The sequence below is a fragment of the Anopheles coluzzii genome, chromosome 2 (genome assembly GCF_943734685.1).
Source record: "Anopheles coluzzii chromosome 2, AcolN3, whole genome shotgun sequence".
Classification (NCBI taxonomy): Eukaryota; Metazoa; Arthropoda; class Insecta; order Diptera; family Culicidae; genus Anopheles; species Anopheles coluzzii.
The window spans coordinates 120,584,339-120,608,009 of NC_064670.1; the positions used below are offsets into that span (position 1 = coordinate 120,584,339).

Sequence of the window (23,671 nt, forward strand, 5' to 3'; positions counted from 1 at the left end):
TTTGGCCCGAAGTTTCCATCCGCCATCTTGTGTGTCTCCCTGTGTGTGACTCCAACTCCAACCATTTTCCAACCCTCACACACACATACACACTGGGAAGGGGACGGTCTGCGGTTGATGGTGGTGGACATGGCATGCGTGTGTGCGTCCTAAAATTGATTGCCACAGAAATTAATGGTCCGTAAAAGTCAAATTTTCCAAATCCACCTCCTCATCTCCCCTCCGCGTGTGTGCGCCCTTTCAGTCGACTCCTGCCGCCATCTGACGGTGGTTTTTTGATGCATTACGAAACAATGCGAAGGCAAAGTTGGCAACAAACAAAAAAAACAGGGAAACTCTCTTCCAAAAGAGTGACTTTTCTGGCATCGATTGTGTGTACACACGCGCACACACATGCACACCAATGAACGTTCAATGTGTGCCCACACCTTTCCACACCGCCCTGTGCTGAAGTCTCTTGCCAAGATAACGGATGAATAATAACGATAATTAAGGCGAAGGCTCTTCCCCCCTCTCTCTCTCTCTGTCTCTGTGTTTGCCCCATCCTTCTCCATCTCTTTGTTGGCGTCGTCGTCGTCGTCATCGTCTACGCCTTTTCCTAACAATTTTCCCCCTCCGCTTCTCCCCCTTCTCTCTCTGTCAGGGTTCTTCGTCTGCTCCAACTTCGTACCCTTGCCATGGAGAGCGGAGGGGCACAAGAAATCGTTTATTTTACCCGCCCGGTTTCCTCTCGGTCGTCGGTTTCGTCTCGCCTCCGAACGGGTTGCACTCCGCCATTGCTTTTCGGGTGCATCTGTGTGGCAAGAAAGACTTCTCTGTCTCCTCTACTGTTGCATGCTTTGGTTGCGGCTGCACCATTGGACTGGATAGGGGGGGAAGGGACTCAAGAGAAGACGACAAAGGGCGGCGGGGGGGGATGAATTGTTATTAATACCATTAATTAGTATTTACTATTATTAGATTCTCCCGCGCGTTTCGCAAAACTCCCTAGTCGCTCGAACGTTCGCAGGTTCGAACACAGACACACACAGACACGTACCAGGGAGTGAAACTGCACGGGAATGGGTTTTGTTAGTTTTCATGCTCCCCTGCCCCCTCCTCCCCCTGCCATTGCTTGCCTTTTGCCATTTAATCCAAACCCCGTAAATCTTCGCCATCGTGGATTTTCTGCACCAACAAGCGAAAGGAGTAAGCAGCGATGGTGCGGCGGTGTGTGTGTTATAATTCAATAATAAATCGCCCGTTTCTTGTGGGTCATAAATTTTCATTCACATTTCCGTTCCTTTCAAGGGTGGAGAGAGGCGACGGTTGTGTTTTCTTTAGAAAGAAAAGTATGAGCTTATTTACATTCCTCTAGTCGTGCATGATGCTCTTCTAACTATAATATTTTAGTATTTTTAAGTTAAAGTTGCATTTGCTAACAATTTACTAATAATTTCTCTCTCTCTCTCTTTTACTTTCCTCTTCCATCACAGAGTGGCCGCGGTCGCAAGGCACTGAATCTCGGCGCTACGCCCAAGAACTCGGTCCCGCAGAACTCGGCCGTCAGCCCAGCGCCGGCCTCGTTGCCGCATCCCTCCCCGAACACTACCACGCCGGCGACGCCCAATGTGCAGCAGGTGCCGGGGCAGCAACAGCAGCAACAGCAGCAGCAACAGCAACTGGTGACCGTGTCCGGCGCACAGCAGCCCGGAACAGCAGCCCCACCGACCGCTGCCAGTACCGCCAGCGCAGCCCACAACAGCAACAACGGTGTGCTGCTCGCGACCGGCATCCCCAGTCAGCACCAGCACCAGCAGCAGCAGCATCAGCAGCAAGCCCAGCTGCAGCACCATCTCGCCCGCCATCCGCCTATACCACCGGGCGCACCACCGCCGGGCGGAGGAGGTCCTGGGAGCCTCCAACAGCAGCAGCAGCAGCAGCAGCAGCAACAGCAGCAGCATCACTCGATCATCGTCAAGTCGGAACCGAGCGTCGAAGTCATGAAGGATCAGCCGCAACAGCCGATGGTAAGTTCGGGGCTCCTACCTCCCAACCGCCCAAGGTTGGGATGGTGTGTGTGTGTGTGTGTGCTTTCAATTAAAAACTTGATTATAAAGCCAAAGTTAAGCTAATCGGTTTCGGGGATGGGGACGCGGCGACCCACTGGTTGGGAGTTATTTTGGGGGAAAAGTTTTCGTTTTCATTAAACTTTCGCTAACGAGAGGCAGAAGCTTGCTGGGTGGTTGGGTGGGTGGGGGCTTGCCTCCATATCCATATCAACCCAGCAGCACCGCGAGTGAGCCATTGTTCGGTTTGTGTTGGTTTCCTCCAGGGTGTGCTTTCCCGGGAGGAAAACTAAAGCTTTCGAACTGAAATAATCAACCCGAAAAAGGTGGAACTTGTGTTTTTTGTTTTTAGTGGAAAATTAGTCAAAACTTTCCACCCGCTGCTTTTATAGCATTTTAGCAGGAAAAATATTATAATAACCACTATTATTGTGAGTAGTTTGATTGGCCTTTTCTCCAAAAGGAAGGCGTCAATATAGGGGTTTCTCATAGCTCTGGAACACTTAATTGACTTTTTCTTACTCGAAATGAACCTATTGTAGTGGGAATAGGACTCTATAGCATTCTTATTGGACAAATCCAACAGGAATTTCCATTTCCCATCATATGAAGTTCACTTACCATAAGAACGATGCAAGGAAGAGTCGCACAACTATGTGAACCCCCTGGAAAACCCTGTATTATGATAAAAGTGGAACGTTGTTTTTCGTTTGCCAAACAAATCATTTTAACGTAAAAAAAATGAGAAAGAACATATTAAATATTTATTCAACCTGTCGTCTCCTCTCCCTTTCCCATTTTTGCCCAGAGGAGAGGAGATAATTTATGATATTGGTTTAAGCAAATGATATCACTTTCGACGCAGCAGCAGCAGCAGCAGCATCAGAAAGTTAATCCATCCCTTTTTGTACGGGAGCCAGCAGCGCGCATCATCATGATCATCCGCAAGTGCGGAAAGTTCCTGGCCTGTGCTCATTTTGACATTTATTATTACTTCTACTCCTAGTTTTACCTATCCTGCCTTTTCCCCCTTCGCTCCTTTCCCCCCCCCCCCACCCCCAATTCACCTGTGTTTGGGGGAAATTTTTGGAAGAAAAACACACACACACAACACCATTCATCTATCCAAAAAAGTCGGGGAAAAAATGCCAAACTCACTACGGTAGAGTATTACTTTTTCATCAGTCTAAAAAGGACATTTTCTGCAACACAGAGTTCCAGTAGTGTGTGCGCTTTGCATGGGTGGGTGGGGTGGTACCGGGTGGTATGTGCGCGCACACGGTGAAAGGTAATTTTGGGCTCATTCTCGTTGATGAATTTTCGGGGCCTTCGTCGTCGGATTGACGGCAATAGAGAAAAGGCGGAACACACACACAAATTCGCCTGGTGGGTGGTGAGGGGGAAATGAGTTTTTCCTACGGTTGGATATTCACGTGGCGAAAGAAAAGTGTGCGCTTTTTTTGTTCGTCGTCGTTGTGGTTGTTTTGGTTCGTGCTTTACTCAAAACACGGCGACGGCGGATGACGATGACGATGTTGATGAACTTGCATTTGTTTATTCATCAAAATCGAAAGGGCTGTGGTTGGTTGGGTTGGGTGCGTTCATCATTTTGTTCTTGTTTTTTTTTTTTTTTTTTGGAAAATGAATATAAGAAGGACTGTTTGTTGAGGGGGTTGGAAGGAACAGGGAGGAAGCGAGTAATAATAATCTCGTTTTCATCTCCCATGGAAGGAGCCGATTTTCAACGCCGGCTTTCTCTAAAAGCGACGAACACGAGAGGCACGACGGGACCTCATTTCATCAGAGCGCCCGAGCGCCCTGTTTTTAATAAATATTAAGCCTCCCCCCCCCCACCGCCATGAACGAAATGAAGGTTACGTACCGTGTCCGTGTGTCGGTGTGTGTGACGAACGGCCAGGCCAGCATGTGAATGGTGGTTTTTCCTTTTTTTCGGTGCAGATGGTGCTCTCATTCACCGAACCCGTGGCAGTGGAAGTGATTGGAGAGGTGGATATTGCACTCTGCGAAAAATGCCTTTCACCATTTTCCCGTGCTGCAAGGAGAGAGAGAGAGAGAGAGAGAGAGAGAGAGAGAGAGAGAGAGAGAGAGAGAGAGAGAGAAAGTTAGGAAGGGAAGAGTGAAAAAGTTGTTTTATTAATTTTTTGCTGCTCTATTTCCCTTTGCCGAGTCGGCTCGGTCCGCTCTTGCCTTGCACTTTTCCTGTCTCTTCCTTCATTTCATACCCCTCTATTTCTCCTTCTCTCTCTCTCTGGCTGTCTCCCCCCCTCGATGGCCTTCCCTGTGGTGGTACTTTCGCAAGGATTCGAGGTCGATGCAGCCTCCTCCGGTACGCCAAAAACGTATGCCACATTGCTGCCTTCCGTGTACCGACCGGTTGGAAAATTGGCCTTCTTTCCTCTCCCTTGCTCTCTCACTCTCTCTCTCCCACACAGCTTCACACAAAAATAGGAAGGGGGAGGTGTGCTGTGTGTTGCTTACACAGAGGAAAATTATATCCAAATATTTCATTTTCATCACGAGAGAAGCTCGCCAAACCTCTTTTTAGCTGCTGGCTTTACTGGTTCCCGTTTTATGCTACCGTGTGTGTGTGTATGAGCATGATGTGATTCGAAGCAAGAAGGGAAAAATTACCTTCCCTTCCTTCCACCACTACCACTAGTATAAATATTACATTTTTTCTTCTACAAGCAACTGTAACTAGAGAAAAAAAAAAAACAATTTCGTTCGCAATGTGTAGGATTTTTCTGTGAAACCGAATCCTGCTGAAGATCGCTGTCAGTGGAGGACGATGATGATCATGGATGAATTTCTTTACATTCTTCCCTTTCCTACACCCTCATTCTACACAACAGCCCCCTATTCCACTGTTGGTTTATGGGTATTAGTTTGTCTACCACCACCACCATACCATGTGCTTCCCGCTCTTGGGTTTATTTCATTCATGTCAACATAAATATTTGGTACAAGATTTGCTGATTAAAATTGAAGCATGTGTGCATGAAATGGAGAAGAACAAAAAAGCAACGACATTTGACATGCCAGTGCTTTTCTTTTTTTTTCTCTCGTCTAAGAGCCACCAGGAGCCTCCATGGAAAATTGGGAAATAAATTCACTTCTTTTTTGTTATTATTTACACCAAAAACAACGTGAATTATTATTTTTAATAAATCTTCTCTTTATACATACAAACACCATAAAAAATGAACAGAAATAGTATGTGTGTGTGTGTGGGTGCTGGTTCGTAAAATTTCCATTAAAACTCGAGCTTAAATTCTCTTCTCCCATTTTAAAGCTAATAATGGGCAATAATAATACCAACAACAGCTAACAAAAAAAAGCGTTCTCATTCTGTGCGTGTGTGTGTGTGTGCGTGCCGTAATGCAGGTCTTGGAGCACTTAGACGTTCTCCTTCCCCTTCTACCCACACTCGCCCATTGGCCTATCCCATATCTAAAGATAGTTGGTTTTGACGTAACCCAAAAGCATTTCCGCCCGCTTTTTCCCGCTTTCCCTGCCGGTGTTGTCCCACCCCTCTCACTCCCTCTTCTCGGCTTTTTGCACGTGGTGTTGTACTCACCGGTAAGGATGCACCAGAGCGAGACAAACGATCGGTTGGAAAAGTGAGAAAAGAACACTTAGCCAAACACCGGGAGCGAGGGGGGTGTGTGTGGAAAAGTGCGAAAAGTATTGTTATCGGAACGATGGAAGAGGGGTTGAGAGTGTGCTTGTGTGTTAGGAGGGGGGGGGTGCAAAAGGAAGCAAGGAAGAGGAAGCAAAATAATAATGAATTATGTACACACACACACACACACGCACATGCATTTGATGAACAGTTATGGGGAGGGGAAGAAAGTGAGGAAGATTGTTTAGGAAAGGGAAAGGGGAAGCGAGAGGGGACGAGATGCGATTTTCCGTCTAGTAATGAAAAGCTTATGTGTACATAGCCGAACCACCCACTCAAACCTCTCCCACCTTCATTTCGATCCATTTTCCACAAAAGGAGGGTGACTCACGCGCGGGGTGGGACTAGGGTGGGAAGGGAGGTGGGTAAATAAGATGACGATAGTGAAACGTTCGCCTTCGCCGTCGCCGTCCTCGTTGCTGGTTTGCGAGGGTGAAAAATGAACGGGAAAACGCGAGGGTGGAAAACGAAACGAACGCACACGGAGGGTGATTCGGGAGAGAGAGAGAAAGAGAGAGAGACAACAGAGACGAAGCAGAGCAGGCGCACAAGCAAGAGAAGGAAAATTAATAGTGCTCTGCTTGTTTTTCCAACCCCCATTTCTTCATCCTCCCTCCCGCTCGGATGTTTCAATCCCCGAGTTTTTCCCCCTTCGCGCAAGATTCGCGCACCGGGTCTGCCTGCGCACCGTCCATCTCTCCCTCCCTATGTGTGTGTGTGTGTGTGTGTGTGTGGTTTTCCTCGTAAAATATGGGGAGTTGTGGAGGGACGGCGGGTGTCTAGGGGGAAGGGATGAAAGAGGCCTCTCCGGCGTCGCCATCTTGCCCCGGCGCCCACTGCTGTATGTGTGTTGTACCCCGTCTCGTGTGCTCGTGTTTGCACCAACCGGCATTGTACATACACACACAGTCACACACACAGACACGCACACACACACACACACACACACACACACACACACAGACACGCACACATACACATCTTGTTGGAAAACCTCCATCGTCCTTTTTTGCCGTGGGGTGATTTTCCTCCCCCATGCTTGTATGTGTATGTGTGTGTGTGTGTGACACTGTACATCAGCTCCTCGTGGCAAATTGTGTGTATGTGTGTGTGTGTGTTTCTTTTCTTGCCATACCAGCGGTGCCGTACGTGTGCTCTACATACAAACACACCACACACACACACACCCACTCACATGCTACAACAGAAATTGGGGGGTGGAAAATCCACCACCCCCTAAGCCGGAGAAGCAATCAACGAAGGAAAAGCACTCTCTTCTCTCCGCCTCCGTTTTCATCTCCCTCCCAAGCCGGGAGGAAAATGATAATGAAGCAAACGGGAGGATCGGAAGGAAGGGGGGTTGTATGTGTGTGTGTTCAACCAAAAGCAGCTGGAATGATACTCTCACCTTCCCCCCCCCCCTCTCCAAGCAAAGAGAGAAGGTCACAGAGGAGTAGAAAAGTGGGAATAGGTGGGGAAGGTAATGTCTCGATCGAAATTGCGCAATTGACGTGCGCCGTGGAAGAAACGTCACACACGCTTGAAGGACGAATATTGGCAAGAAAAGGGGGCAGGGGGAATGGTGACGCAGTACCGCATAAAGACGAATGACCGAGCGCACACAGTCACACACACACGCACACACATGTGTCATAGGTCACACACATATCAGGTCGGCTGCTTTTGCAAAGACGAATTTTCATGATCATCGTGTGTGTTCCCATGTGAGTTTCTCTGTCTGTGGCTTGGTGTTTGCTGGCCAGCATCGTATGATGGTCAAATGTCGCTGACCCTTTGGGCGGGGGTGCTCTCGCGCCGTTGTTATTCGATGCCGGTTGAGCATTGTTTAGAAATGTTTGCACACATACACACCACCACTGTAGGAACATAAAACACCATCTCAAACCTCGGGGACGTTTCATGTTCTGCAGCAGCAGCAGCAGCAGATGATGATGATGGTGGTAGTAGTGGTGGTGCTATTCCTTCCATCATGCCGTAACATTGCTTATTATGATTTATGATTCTACTATTGCTATTGCTAAGCATAATAATAAGCAATGCTGTTTTAAATTTCGAAAACGAATTTCCCTTGCCTTCGCTTTACTGTTGGAAAATGCAACGAAATAACATTGGAGCTTGTCTAGCTGGAATCTTATAGGACAATAACCGCAAATCCACCTGACAAATTCAAACGTAGTAAATCCGTTTTGAAATTTCCGTTTTTTTTAAAATAAAGTTACAATATATAAACACATAAATATGCCCATTATTTCCGTGTCATGGAACTGACCACTCGGTTCACTCACCGACCCAAACACACACATAGTAAGTTAGGTATCCATCCACGGGGATAGTGGTCGTAATTCGTAACTTGTGTGCGAATGCTCTCGCCGTAGTAACATTACACACTTTGTTGTTATTTTTATGTGTTTTTGTTGCTCCTCTTGCCTCATGGTACGGTGTCCCTTTTTTCATCCCCCCCAGAATTGTAGCACGATTCATTTGTTTTGGTTGTTGTTATTTTTTCACTCTCTCTCTTGAGCATAAAACGAGATAGACACGATGTTTGTGTTGTTTCGGGTGATCTGGTGAGAGTTGTTGTTGCCGTCGTCGGTTTGAATGTTGTTGATACGCACACGTATTTTTATCACGCTTTTGCAGTGTTTTTGTGTATCGCAGATGGAACACGGTGCACGGGAGATTGTTTTTGCGCCGCTAATTGTTGGCTTATTTCGACTGCTGTTTGTTTTATATTTGCTCGACGTAGAATAGAAATCCTTTCCGTTTCTTATTTTTAAAACATAGTCTTCTTCTCATATGCGTTCCCTTCTTCCTCCCTGTACAACGCAGACAATTCCCTTGTGAGTTGTACCTTGCAGTCCCAAGCGAAAAGCACTCTCTTTTCCACGTATGCAAATTACCCTCCAAAAAACACGTATACAACCGGGGGCAAAATGCAATTTATGGGTTTCAGTTTGTGCCATTGTGCCACCCTAACACCCTCCTCCCTGAAAGCATTGTGATAAGATTAAAGGCTTTTGTTTACTTTTCCCGCCAACTCCCCATAGTGCCAACACTACCAAGGAGGATGTTAAATTTATCTAAGACATAACGTTGTTCTCCCTTCCTTTTTGAATAATTCCCTCCAGGAAAAGGAGAGTGGAAGGAAAAGGGGGCCTTATATAGAGTGGTAGTGGTGTCATAGGTGGAAAAGAAATTGTATTGTGTGTTTTTTTTTGTTTTATTACAAGACTAAGGAAAGGAAAAGCGAGTCGCTTGAAAAAGCCGCCACCAGAAAACAATAGTTTTAAAGTGTATTGCTTTTGGACTCGTTTCATTCTCTTCTTTTACTACCAAACCCCGTCCGTTGTATGTGTGTGTGTGTCTTGTGTCCAATAAATTACCTTACCGAGGGAGGGGGTGGAAGAAAAGGGGGGAGGGAGTCGTGAAAAATAATGCGTCCCCGTCACAGCATGTATGGTAACATTGTTTGCCGGTGTGTGCAGTTTTCAACAGCAGCAACGGCAACGGCAACATGCATGTTACACACACTCTTATCGATGCACTTTTCAAGATGGCGGACGTTCGGTGGTGGTGAATGGTAGCGGGAGAGAGGGTCGCAACTTTTCGGAGTAAGTTCGCGACCGCACACCCTTGTATGTGTTGTCCATGAGAGGGAGAGAGAGATAGAGAGAGCGAATAAGGGCTCCGTTCCCCCCGGGGAGAGAGAGGCAAAAACTCAATTGTAATAAATTAAACAAAGTCACTGGAACGTAATTTATGCTCCCATTGTCTGGCGCAAAACTTCCTTTCGTCACACTGCCGCCGTTCCATTGATACCGACCCACCCGTCTGCAGTAGGGTCGCTTAGGAAAACAGGGACACCAACCAACCAACCAACCAGCCAACAAACAAAACGGCCCTCAGCGCGAATTCGTGGCTGTAAAGTCGAAGGGTGGTGGCAAAAGGGGGGTGCAGGAGGAGGGGATGGGGTCGATGCAACCGACTGGTGCCGCGCGATGCACAACTTCGTTTTCTTCCTTTCAACCTTTTGAACGCAATTTTGGGGCGAGTGAATTTTATCGACTGAAAACGGAAACGGAAACAGAACAGAAAAGAAGCAAAAAAAAAGTATTGCAGAAGCAAGTCTATACCCGTTGGGTTTGGTGCTTCCGAATCCGATTTGGAGATGGAGATAGACGCACAGAGACACACACACAGCTAAATCGTGCACAATAAGAAATCAACACCCCGATTCAAACACCATTTCGATTGCATTGCTTTTGTACACACCTGATGGAATTGAATAGAGAGAAGAGAAGCTTGTTCTTTTACACAAACTTTTGTTACTAAGAAGCCTCTTCTTAAACGCTTCTACCAAGTCGCCCCCGCAAGTCTTGCTTGCCAACAAATTACACTATGTGTGTGAGCATTTATACAGGGTTTTCCGGGAGTTTTCAAAGCTGTGGAACACTTTATTGACTCTTACTTCCGTGAAATGAACGATGTGATGTGAATTGGACTCTATAGCACTCTTGTTGGACAAATCCAATGGGAATTTCCAACGATAATGTCCATAAAGGGTGTCGAGAGTCAAATTTCCAACATATGAAGTTTACTTCCTATAGGAAAGATTCAAGTAAGTGTCCCACAGCTATAAGAACCCCTGGAAACCCCAGTAAGCTGGTGTGGAGTGAAGAGAGAAAAAAGACACAGACGACGAACTTGAGACGTCCGCAAACAACAACGACCCAGCAACGCAACGCCGCGACCTCGAATGTCTGTCACCGCGAGAGCTAAACGAGGCGAAGAAAGGGAGAGCGAGGAGGACGACGACTGTCGTGTGTAATTTATGAAATCAATTAAAATTTTATTGCACTCCCGGTTTTATGTGTTCTCCACCCCACCACCACTCATCCTCCTCCGTTCGCTTTCACTCGTCTCACCAACTCATTCTTCTTATCTGCACGGCGGCTGCTTGTCCTCGACTCAAAACTTCCGTCGTGCGCGGTTGGAGAAAGAGTTTGGAGAAAAGTGTTGAGGTCATTTCACTCCACCGACTGTATTTTGATAGTTTGGAGGAAGCAATTAGCAAAATATGGAAAACAGTGTTTGGACACCTACGCGCACACCACAGGCATTGGACTGGACGTAATCATGTTGGCCCACGGGTCGGAATGCAATTGATGGAAGTTGCTTTTTTACTTTAATTGCACTTAAATGAAGGATGATGATGATGATGATGATGATGGTGAAAGTGTTTCGTCCAATAATAATAAATGATGATAAAAGGTTGTGATCGTGGGTCGTAAAAAACACCCAAATTGCTCATTAATGTAATTTCGTGCAAGTTCTTGAATATGAGATTAAACTACAACAAGCAGCCCAACACAATGATAGCGTCTCGTCGTGTAGTAGTTGGCTTGTGTACCGTGTGAGGGGCGTGAAACAAAACACGTGTTACTGTAGTCGCCACTACACGGGTGTACGGGAAGAAAGATACGAATCTTTAGATATACTTTCCGTGTGCCCGTGCGAGCAGCAGGGTGGCGGCCTCGGAGATAGTGGTCGTATCATACGTCACAACGCAAACACACACACGCAAAAGGAAAAAGGGCAGGGGAGGAACCTCTTGCTCTATATTAGCAAACAAATGACCAAGAGGGGGTAGCTAAACGAGACACCAGGTCGGTGTGTGTGCTCGTTGTTGTGCCTTCTTAAAACCATTATAACCTTGCTCCCTCCCCCGTCCTCTCCTACAAGCGCAGCATGTCCGGAGTAAGTGGGCGAGCCGGCGGTGGCGGTGAAATGTATGCAAATTTTCTAATAAATTATTTCAAGCAGCAATAAATAGATGCAAAGTGGTGATTCGTTCCCGCTCGGTTGCTCCGAGCGCTTGCGAGCAGAGGGGAGGCGAATGCGGATACGTGTGTGTGTGTGTGCAGGAGCGGGTGGGAGGGAAGCGTGTGATGCAAATGATACGATAAGAAGCCACACGAACACACAGACATACACACAGAGAGGGTGGAAGTGCAGCTCGTTTGCATAGAAATAGCCGAATTAAAATTCCTTTCACCAAAATAGAATAAAAAAACCGGCACACACACACACACACACACACATAAACTTGTTTCTTAAATGGGAAGGGGGGGGAGGGGGGTTAGTGAGAAGATGAAGGAAAGATTTTTTGTAGCACCGAAGCTCCTTAATGGTAAATTAGAGGCTCACATACTTAGCTTCCTTCTAAACGGGGATATAAAAAGTCTCAAGCTGGTCTTAAGGACGCTCTTAAGACTCTGTTAATAACGCTCTTTCTCTCTCTCTTTATCTACTTCCAGGCCCCAATGGCGTTCTATCCCACCTGGCAGGCTGACCCGTCGCAGGGCTGGCAGAATCAGTTCATCCAACAGATTCCACAGAACACGCCCGCGATTACACCGCTGAACTCGCTCGAGTTCCAGCCACAGGTAAGGGTCCACTCGTCTCCAAAAACTCGCCAATCACACACACACTAACCCGTTTCTTCCTTAACATTCAATTTCTAGGGCTATGCCGCTTACCAACCGAACGGTTACGTCCAGACCGCCGGCATCGGGTTCGATCCCAACTATGGTCGCACGTACGCCGCACCGCCCGCGGTCCAGCGCTACGACTTCCAGACGAACCAGATCGCCCCGATCAATCAGGTGTCGCTGCAGAGCGTCAGCTTCGCGCCGACCGTCACATACGCCGGCCAGGTGTCGACCGGTCCGGCCACGATCGTGTCCGGTCACGCCGGCACCACCACCAACCCGCACGACCAGTTCAATCTGCAGCTCGGCGGCAGCAAACAGCAGCAACAGTCCACGGCGGCTGCCTCGGCGGCGTCGGGAAACGACATGCCTGGATATCCACGGGTGAACAGCGTACCGCCGCGCTCACTCAATTGTAATGGGTATTCAGGCCAGCAAGACTACGGCGGTCTGCAGACATCGACAACGACGACCACGGCCACCACGGCGGCCAGTGCGAACGGCAGTAGCAGCAGCAGCAGTAGCAGCTCGGCCGCTCCTACCACTGGCACCTCGTCCGCGTCCCCGTCTGCAGCAACGGTTGCGACTGCACCGAACACTGGCAACGGTGGCGGAAGCAGTAGCAACAACAGCTCCACTAACAACAACAACAACGGTAGCACCGGTTCCTCGTCCTCCATGCATCCGCCCCAGGGTGTGCCACAGTCGCCCAACCGGCAGCCACCGCGGCCCAACTCGAACAACCAGCAGCAGCAGCAGCTGTACGCCCAGCAGTCTCCGAACCCCTACAACGGAAGCGCCGGAGGTAGCGGAGGCAGTCTGCAGCAGTCTCCGAGCCACAACGGCAACAACACACCGGCGGGCGGGTACGGCAGCGGCCAGAGCGGCATGCACACACCGTCCCCGATGCAGCAGGGCACCGCAGCAACGGACAATCAGCATCAGCAATCGCCCAGCCACATGCAGGGAGACTGGGGCTGGACTCAGCAGCAACAGCAACAGCAGCAACAATCCCAGTCCGGCACAGATCTCTTCAACCAGTCCGATCGGGTCAACTTAAACTCGCGACTCAAGACGATGATCATGAGCAAGGGCGACCAGAAGGATGCGCTACTGGCCGGTGGGCAATCGTCGCATCTCGTCGGTTCCCATCTTGGACTGCAGCAGCAGCAACAGCAACAGACCGGCACACAATCGACCGGTCATTTTTTATCGTATAGCCACCATCTCCGAGACAGCCTGACGCCGACACACCACCTGGGCGGTGGTCCTGGGTCGGCACAGTCGGCGTCTAGCGCGGGCCCAGGCTTAATGCCCGGTGGCTCCGGCAGCAGCAACAGCTCGAGCAGTACTGCAGCGAACGACGGTACTACTATCGGAGATGGTGGCGGCAGCGGAGGAGGAGGAGGGGGAGGAGGAGGACTGATCAACAGCATCGGCAATATGGTTGATCAGAGCTGGAAGCACCAGCAAGGTGCAGGAAGCAACAGCAATGGCAGTGGCACTAACAACAGCAGTAGTACGTCGGTGGCAGCAGCGGCGGGCATGAAATCCCCCTCGCTCACTGACCATCACCAACAACAACAGCACCATCAACATCATCATCATCATCATCATTCACATCATCAGCTGCAGCAGCAGCAGCAGCACGATCATCTGCTCGCGGGTGATCTGCACCACGGTGCGAAGCATTCGGTTTTTGAGCAGAAGCAGCAACTAATCGACAAGAATAATACGGATCCCGGTGGAGGCGGCGGCATCGGTTCGCCGACGGGCGTCGGCAGTGAGCTGAAGGGCAAGATGGGCAAGTCGGGCGGGTCTTCCTCCTCCTCGTCTGCGGCCGGCTCACCGTCCGCTGGGTCACCTTCGTCGAAGGCGAAGGGAAAGGGCGGCGACAAGCATGGCAAGTCGAAGCATGGCGGCCATCACCATCAGCAGCAGCAGCAACACCAGCAGCATCATCTCGACCATCTCGGGCTGGTGGATGGGAAGTCGTCCTCGAGCTACTCGAGCTCCAACTTTATGATGCATCACGATCAGCAGCTGCAGCTTCAGCAGCAGCAGCAGCATCAAGGCTACTCCAACATGAACCAAACATATCCAGGCAGTGGTTCGACGACCCCGAACGGTAGTCATCAGACGTCTTCCGGGTCACTGCTCGGCTACTCGCCAGCCGGTGGAGCGTCCTCCATGATGGTCGACAGCAAGCTGGTGGACGACAAGAGTCCGTTGAATCGCTTCCGGCACGACTCCCTGTCGAGTGGGTTCAATCCGCATCTGCAGGCGGGCGGTACTGGGACCTCCGGCGCTTTCCACCATCCCGGGGGATCATCGGCCGGACAGTCGGCCGGATCGGGCTACAATCTGATGAGCGTCAAGAAGGAGCCGGGTCTGATGGATGACGGTCAGACGGCGCTGCCCAAGTTTGACGGTGGGTACGAGAAGAACTATCAGAACTTTATCCGGTACGGTGACTACTGCGACAACACGCAATCCCCTGGCGCGCAGGCATCCTTACAGGCCGGTGTTGGTGGCGGCGCAGGAGGTGCCTCCGTGAAGAGTGCATCCACAGACTACAACAGCTACTACTCGCCGTACGGTAGCTACTCGAGCTACTCGACCCAGAGCTACCCGAACTATCACAACCAGCAGTCGTCGGCAGCGGCGGCCAGCGGGTTCGGCAGCGGCACGGGCAGCAACAGCAACAGCAACAGCAGTCTTCCACCAGCGCAAACACCGGAAGGGAATGCGCTGCTCTCGCTGCCGGCCATCAGCACCCCGGTCACGCACCAAACCAACTTCGAGCAGCAGATCCCGGCCCACACGTACCCGATCCCGAAGAACAACAGTCTGCTGCCCGCATCTGACCAGGGCGTCTCGATCAAGCTGGAGGCGGACGATTCGGCGTACGGTGGAAGTATGGGCAACAGCTCGGCTACGCTTGGCTCCGAGCCGGGAAGTGATCCGGGCATTGGCAATCAATCGTCGGGCAGTGGGACCGGTGCGCTGGCGGAGATTGATGTCGGTAGTCAACCGGTCGCAACGACAGTAGGTGGAACGACTACTACCACCACGACGACGACGACCACCAACACCACCACTGGCACCAAGTCCAAGTCGAAGAAGGGCGAGAAGAAGGACAAGGCGGCGAAGGATAACAGCCACGGTGCGGGAGGTGACGGTGCCGATGGAAAGGCGGAAGGTGGAGCCACGACCGGTGGTAGCACTACCAGCAAGAGCAAGAGTAAGAAGGAGTCGAAAAGCGTCAAGAAGGAACCGATCGATCCCGCCCAGAAGGCGGACGACGACAAGTTGGAGAAGTCGCACAAGCCGGAAGCGCCCGATTGCGACTGTTTCAGCTCGGGCACGGACAAGGCACCGTCGGAACCGGGCAGCTACTACACGCATCTCGGTAAGTGTCATGGGTTGTTTTATACAAGTGCTAGTGCCTTGTGTGGGATAAGCTCCAGACATTGTTTTGAGTTCAGAATCATGTTCATGTATGGGTTCAGGATCAGGTCTAGTAACGGTAAGGTTTGTAGGTTAGATTCACGACCGGTATGAGTTAGGGATCATTTCTATGATCGGTATAGGTCCAGGGCCAACATGGGTTGAAGTTCCGTTTCTGGAAAGATGTCCAGAATTTTGGAATCTGTGTTTGGTTCAGCATGAACTCAGTGTCAGTTCACAGAAAGATATGGATGCATGATCAGTTCCAGGATGCATAATCAGAATCAGTTACATAACCAGTATGTATCTAAGAATAGTTCCAACACTGGTAAGAGTTGGGGACCAGTTCCAAGAATGAATCAGACTCAGGATTACTACTGATATTGATATGGATTCATGATCAATTTCAAAACTGGTACGAGTTCAGGGTTAGTTCTGCAAGGTATGAGCTGAGGATCTGTGCCATGAATGGCGTGGAGTCAGGATCAATCCTGAAACTGATATTGGTTCGGGATCAATTTCAAAACTGTTATGGACTCAGTATCAGTTCCGGAACAAATATGTGTTCTAGATCCATTACTAAACTCGAATGGGTTACGGTTCAGTTCCAGGAACAGTAAGAGTTCAAGATTAGATCTAGGAGTAGTAAGAGTTCCAAGATTAGTTCCAGGAATAATAAAAGTTCAAGATTAGATCCAGTACCACTATGGCTTCAGAATGAGCCCTAGAACCAACATCCTTTTGCACACCGGAGCTGCTCGCAATAGTTTTGCTTAACCATTGTAACCGGATCATATTAGTCATTAAAAAAAACTATTGTTTACTTAATAACTCACCTCTCACACGTTCCGGTCTTTACCTCTTCCGACAGGCTGTGCAGCGACGCTGGAAGATCTGCGGCGGGAGACAGAACTGCGCGTCGGCCTGACCGGCAAGCAGCTGCGCATCGAGAAGGTCGTCTACACCGGCAAGGAGGGCAAATCGAGCCAGGGCTGCCCGATCGCCAAGTGGGTGATCCGGCGCGTCGACCCGGAGGAGAAGCTGCTGTTTGTGGTGAAGCGCCGGCAAGGGCATCGGTGAGTTTATGGTCGGGTCGTGCGATACTTATAGCGTCTGTCTCAAAAAAAAAACTACCAAAAAGCGAACAAAACGCGCAACACCCTGTGTTTCGAGCAGCAGTCGAGCAGTCTGAGCGATTGTTTTGCATTGCTTGCTCGCAACACTGGCGGTCAGAACACAACACTCATTTCTAACCATGAATTGCATATTTCTGTCTTTCCCCACAGGTGTAAGGCGTCCTTTATCGTGATCTGCATCGTGGTGTGGGACGGCATACCGACGCACGAAGCGGACAGCGTCTACCGGATGCTGGCGGTGAAGCTGAACAAGTTCGGCCTGCCGACCGTCCGCCGGTGCGCGACGAACGAGAACCGAACCTGCGCCTGTCAAGGTACGAACGGTGAGAATAAATAGATTAGCTGCGCTGGAAGTTGGCTGCTCACCGATGACCCTCTCTTACCGTTTCCGCAGGACTCGATCCAGAGCTGTGCGGCGTTTCGTACAGCTTCGGGTGCAGCTGGTCGATGTACTACAATGGGTGCAAGTACGCCCGCTCCAAGACGGTGCGCAAGTTCCGGCTGTCGGTGAAGAACGAGGAAGCGGAGATTGAGGAGCGCATGAACGTGCTGGCCACGATGCTGAGCCCGCTGTATGTGACCGTTGCCCCGCAAGCCTTCCAGAATCAGGTGCAGTACGAGCGGGAGGCTCCGGACTGTCGGTTGGGGTTGAAACCGGGCAAACCCTTCTCAGGTACAGTGATGTTGTTGTCACACCCAAAGGAGTGTCCTGACTAACACAAGTTCCTCGTATTGCCTTCCCAAAAACCACAGGCGTGACGTGCTGTTTAGACTTTTGTGCCCACACGCACCGCGATCTGCACAACATGCAGGACGGCTGCACGGTGCAGGTGACGCTGCTGAAGCCGTTGCCGCCGGGCGTGAAGCCGGACGACGAGCAGCTGCACGTGCTCCCGCTCTACACGATGGACACGACGGACGAGTTCGACAGCGAGGAGGGCCAGAAGAAGAAGCACGAAACCGGCGCCATGCAAGTGCTGGAGAAGTGAGTGTAAAGCATTCGGTTTCTTTTCTCGCGACCTTGAACGGGAACCCCCACTGCCCTTCCCCACGTCACGAATCACCTTTCTAACCTCTCTCCCTCTGTGTTTTCCCTTTGCAGATTCCAGACGGAAGTTCGTGTCCGCTCGACACCGCTGCAGCCGTGCCGGAGGCATGGCAAGAAGCGCGGCAACGGCAAGGACGAAAAGCTCGGCAAGGATGGTTCGGATGGAGCGGCACCAGACACGCCACCGCCTCCACCACCACCAACCAAGAAGGAGAGTAAATCCAAGAGCAAAAAGTCATCCGCAGCTTCGACCGCGTCGAGTGGCGGTTCCACCGCGAACAGTGTCGCATCGCCTGGACCCGGTGGCAGTGGGTCAACGGGAGCCGGGGGAGGTAGTGGTGGTTCCGGTTCGGGATCGCCCCGTGCCCACACACCCGGCAGCCAGAAGTCAACGGGCAGTGGGAAGGGCGGTAGCGGCAGTAACGGTGGTTCGTCCAATGCCGCGCTCGATCCGGTAACGGGCGTGCTGACGGAAAAGCACAGCTCCCCACTGCACGGACAGGGTGCCGGAGGTGCTGGAGGTGCTCTGGTAGCGGCCGGTGGTGGCAATGGAGGCACGGGAGGTAGCAGTGCGTTCACCGCACCGAACACGATCAACTCGCCCAACTCGCTCGCGAACAATGGCAACAACACCAACAGCACGCTGATCGATATGGCGTCCATGATCGATAACTTTACGGACGCGCAGCTCCAGTCGAATCAGATTTCGAGCACGGTGCTCGACTCGCCGTACAGCTACGACTACAACACGGGCCAGTACATCGACAACCGGCAGTACTACAACAACTGGCCGACGGATTACTATGGGAATCGGGGCGATCCGAGCAAGCTGGCCGGGTTGGGGCGGAACGAGGAGATCCCGGACACGACGACGCGGCCGGGAAGCAATAGCAGCAATTCGGCGTTTAGTCCCAGCATTCCGGATCCGACGAAGACACCCACACCGATCCATATGGATGATTACGGCAGTACGAAGCTGGGACAGGGACAGGTGCATCATCATCACCATCAGCTGCAGCAGCAACAGCAGCAGCAACAGCAGCAGCAACATCAACAGCAGCATCAACAGCATCAACAGCAACATCAGCAGCAGCAGCATCAGCAGCAGCAGAGTCAGCAGCAGACCCAAAACACCTACCACACGCTGCAGCAGCCCGAGCAGGGCTTCGTGAAGCCCAAGCCGCCGGACTACAACCCGGCCGCCGGGTACGGCTACCACCATCCCAACACACCGATGGGCTACGGTTACCACCACCATCACCATCCGCCGTACCACCACACGCCGTACGATCCGTACCAGAACTACAACTACGGCTATCCGCCGCAAAGCTACCACCACCATCACCACACGACATATCACAACATGTATCCGGCTGCGGCGGCCGCAGCTGCCGCCGCCCAGACGCAACTCCCGGGCACCGGCCCCGCCCCTCCACCGCCACCGACAGCGGTCATTCCAGCACCACCGCCACCCTCCAACTGGAACCTGTACCCACCGCACCTCGGGACGGCGCCATCCACCGCCCAACTGCACGTGGCAGCAGCCGCCGCCGGTGCGCTCGGCAAGCAGTCCGAGCTGGGCGGCGCTGTCGGGGCCGGCATGATGTCACAGTCGGCTGTCGTGCCGCAGGCGCCCGCTGCCCCCCCGTCAGCCCCCCTACCGCCGAAGGAAACGCTCGGCGAGGTGACGGAAACGAACGAGAATCTCGACTGCTTCGAGGATCCGCAGATGGGCGGCGTGGCGATCGCACTGCCCCACGGCAGCGTCATCATCGAGTGTGCCAAGCTGGAGATGCACTCGACGACGGCGGTGAAAAAGCCGAACCGGCTGAATCCGACCCGCATGACGCTGATCTTCTACCAGCACCGGAACCTGAACCGGCCGAAGCACGGCATCGCGGAGTGGGCGGAAAAGATGCGGCTGAAGAAGCTGGGCATACCGACGAACGATCCGCTGGACGATAAGGATATGCTGCTGGAGGACGACATCAAGGCGGAACCGCTCGACGAGCTGCACCATATGCGTCATATCGGTGATGTACGTATCTGGGGAAAAGGTGCAGCGCAAAGGGGTCATTAGATGCATTGTTAATTTACCTTATTTTCCCTCTTTCTGCCTTTTAGGAACATGACATGATGGACGTAGAGTATCCGGGTGTCTAGTGGTGAGAGAAGGATCTGCCATCGAGGCCAACGACACTGGATGAGCAGATCGAGCGAACACAAGACGTTACCACAACACCACTAGCACCGCCACCTCCACCACCACCATCGGCGGCGGCGGGGGCATTAGCGGCGACAGCTGCAGTAGCAAGCAAACCGACGGCCGGACACTCGGGCAGAGCTGCGGGAGGGAGTAGTCGGGGAGCATCATCCGCTTCCGCGCTACAGCTCCTCTCGAGCCAGCACCATCAGCCGCATCATCACGCCCTGTCCCATCATTATGGCCACATGCAGCCGCCCCATCATCATCACCACGCTTCAGCGTCCTCCTATCATCATCTGGCAGGGAGCAGCAGCAGCAGCAGCAGCCATTCGCCTGTATCGCTACTGTCACAGCGATATCATCAGCAGCACCATCACCATCACTATGCCGCTGCTGCCGCCCATCATAGGAGCCCGTTCTCGCAGTGGCTACAGCAACCGGACGCACGGGGTGATCCGCACGGTCAATACTATTACTATTACTACTACTGAGGAGAAAGAGAGAAAGAGAGAGAGAGAGAGAGAGTTAGAGGGAAACAGATATTGTTGCCATTTGTCTTGCCAAAACCAGGAGAAACAAAACGGAAAAAAACGATCTATCAACCAAATATGGTACAAAACATGGATCAGACAGGAGGAAGAGAAGAAAAGATGGAGATAGAGAGAGACGGAACGTACACCGGGAATTATTTTTCTTGATTTTTTGCTGCTTTTAAACACACAAAACCCTCTCTCCCCTTTTCTTAAGGGGGTGGGAGAAACAAACTGAAGGAACAATTCTTTCAAACAAAACAAGATGATGATGATGAACACTACTACTACTACTACTACTACCTGTTACGCAGCCGACTATTTTAAAAATCCTTAGCTACCATTTATTAGTTGCGTCTAGTTACTTTTTCTCTTCGATTTGCGCAAAGAAGCAGCAGCAAATTAGTTGTATAGAGCATAAGAAGGTATTTTTATGACAAAATTTCTTTACACTATCTTTCTCTCTCTCTCTCTGTTTGCAAGAGAGAATAAAAGAGAGACCATTGTGTGTGTCTGTGTGTGTGGCGCGGGGGGAAATGGATTTCATTTCAATGTTGCAAGTGTTGATGAGTGATTTTTACCCATCCAAAAAGCCCTCCACACCCACCCAGATACCGAGTGTGCTGATGGTTATTCTTTTCTTGATGCAATTAGTTTAGTACAACTTTTAAATAGCCCCTTTTTATGTGTATTAGCCATATTAAGAAAACACAGACACATGCGCGCGCGCGCGCGCAGACACACTCTTAGTAGCCATCCCTGTTGAAGGTGTTTAGTAGATCTTATTTCATACTTATACTCAACGCAAAACAAGGGAACGCAAAAAGGCAGAAACACCCTCCAACCCATTTGAAAGAGTCTTGTGGTCTCTTTTTTTGTGTATGGGGACAGGGCAGTTTTATAGCAACGTAAGTGAGTATGTTTAGGTATTACCTTCTTCTTCTTTTCTTCTTTTATGTGTAGTGTCACATGTTTGTTGCTATAATTGAGGAAGCTGCGGAGAGGAGAAGATAAAGACACACACTCACACCGCCTCTGGAAGAAATGTCGCGCGCAATTAGCTATTTAAGTATTTATTTTCGTTTAGAGCGAATGTGAATCTATTCATTAGTCCTTACCGCTTCATCCCCCCTACTTTCTTTGCTACTTTATTGCCCATTTCTCACTATCTAGTTTTTGTTTTAATTCTACATACATGCGCGCGCGCGCATACAAACTATTAAGAGGAAAAAAAGCAACAACGCAATGCGACATTTCATAATTGTATTTAATTTAAATTAATTTATATAAATCTTATTTTTCTATCAATCGTGAGGGAAAAGGGAAAGCATCTCACCCCTTTCCTTTTGTGTCGCCCAGAGGTTTTTCTCCCCCATAAGTGGGGGGGTGGTAGCGATTACATGCCATACTGAGTTTTGTTTTAAGGATCGTGCAAAATGAAGAATCAAGACGTGTGTGCACGCGCTCTGTACAACTGTATGATGGTTTAACGTTGTTTAAGTAGAAGTTTTTGTATCGTTTTTACAACTTTATTTGCTTTCGTCTGCTTTGCGCAAGCTTCGAAGCGATACTTCTTTCTTCTTTTTTTTAATTAAATTTAATTAGATTGAATGTTTGTAATTTTACTTTTCTTCTTTTAAATAAGAGCATAAGTTACATGTTTCACCCCTGTGCGTGTATGTGTGTATGATTGTGTTGGTGCAGCAATTAAGACAAAACAGTGCAACCACACACACACACACACACATACGATAGCTTAGTGTACACTTGGTTAAGTCAGTTGATGGAAAGAGATACGCGAACAAAGTACGACACGTGTAGTAATAGGAAACTATTTGCCATAACAAAGAACAAACAAAAACACAAACACATACAAACAAACAAGTGTTGTTGTGACTCCCTGTCATATCGCAAAACAAAAACAAAAAACAAGGGAGAAAAAGAAAAGAAAAGAAGAAGCAAGCGAGCAAAGAAGTAATACTCACAGAAGCAGAAGAAGAAGACAAAAGACGTAGAAGAACACAAACAGTCACCGCCCCACCCCCTCGTGCATGACACAACACGAACAAAAAACGCGAAAAAATGGGGGAGAAAATAAGAGATGGAAACTACTGTGAGAGCATTTTTTTACGTTTTAAGCTAATCAACTAAAGACATTAAAAATGAAGTAAAAATGATAACACGAAGAAGAGAAGAGGAATGGAAAACAACACGTGAACGAAAACAGTAGTGTGGCATGAAATTCCAAATTGATGAAACACATGAATATTCGTGAAGCAAGAGAGAGAGAGAGAGAGAGAGAGAGAAAAAAAAAAGAAAGCTAGAGAGCAAGAGATAGATATACACGAACAAAACACACAACAAATGAATAAACTTAAGTTGCATTTTTTATATCTCAAAAACTAATTCATTTTTACCACCTTTTTTTATTTGAATTTTGTTTTTATATTGGTTTTCTATTCACCTTTCATAAAGCGAAAGCGGCCGTTTATATATGTGTGTGTGCGCGTTTTGTTTGAGGTAAGCGTGTTTTTATTTCATTTTCCTCAACTCCTGTTGCTTATTGGTGCATTGTTTGTTTGTTTTGTAAATATTTTAAACATCAAACGGTAGCTTGGGAGCCAAATCTTTTCTATACTTTTCAATCCCTTTTTTATACAAAAAAAAAAACGACGATTCAATCAATGACGACACGGTGGACAATGATACTGATGACAAATCCCCACGGTAAAACATACACACAAACACATTTATACATGACACTGAGAATGGCAGTAAAACGTAAAATGGATTAAAAATGGTAGTAAAAGAAATAGAAAAGTATTAGCCCGGAAGAAAGGGAGGATAAAGACAGCAAGATGCAAGAAGAAGATGCCATACACAAGTAAATGAATATATGAATATAAAAAAAAAGAAACAAGCAAAACCAAACAGCGGATGAGGCGCGTTGCGGCTGTAGAGCAACATTTTAGAGCAAGAAAAAACAAGTAAAAAAAGGAAGCTAACAAGAAACATTATGATGGAACTATACAACAAAA

General features: G+C 49.5%; 2 protein-coding genes across 5 annotated transcripts in view; both read left to right on the plus strand.

Annotated features, from left to right (window-relative positions):
• LOC120953591 (DNA N6-methyl adenine demethylase) overlaps positions 1 to 20,138 on the plus strand; it is a 160,409-nt gene extending 140,271 nt beyond the window's left edge. For 3 of the 4 annotated variants that reach the window (XM_040373704.2, XM_040373706.2, XM_040373707.2), the window contains 9 exons: positions 1,476 to 2,009; positions 12,090 to 12,218; positions 12,297 to 15,675; positions 16,585 to 16,789; positions 17,000 to 17,172; positions 17,244 to 17,522; positions 17,603 to 17,834; positions 17,952 to 19,935; positions 20,022 to 20,138. In XM_040373704.2, the coding sequence (XP_040229638.2) occupies positions 1,476 to 2,009; positions 12,090 to 12,218; positions 12,297 to 15,675; positions 16,585 to 16,789; positions 17,000 to 17,172; positions 17,244 to 17,522; positions 17,603 to 17,834; positions 17,952 to 19,935; positions 20,022 to 20,060 (6,954 nt within the window). In that variant the 3' untranslated portion in view covers positions 20,061 to 20,138. The remainder of the gene's footprint in view (positions 1 to 1,475; positions 2,010 to 12,089; positions 12,219 to 12,296; positions 15,676 to 16,584; positions 16,790 to 16,999; positions 17,173 to 17,243; positions 17,523 to 17,602; positions 17,835 to 17,951; positions 19,936 to 20,021) is intronic. The other variant, XM_040373705.2, reaches the window with a different exon arrangement.
• Positions 20,067 to 23,671, plus strand: LOC125908433 (histidine-rich glycoprotein-like; the record flags this gene model as incomplete). Its single annotated transcript, XM_049611207.1, has 1 exon — positions 20,067 to 23,671. A coding segment is annotated over one exon (528 nt), but the record flags the coding sequence as incomplete, so codon positions are not given.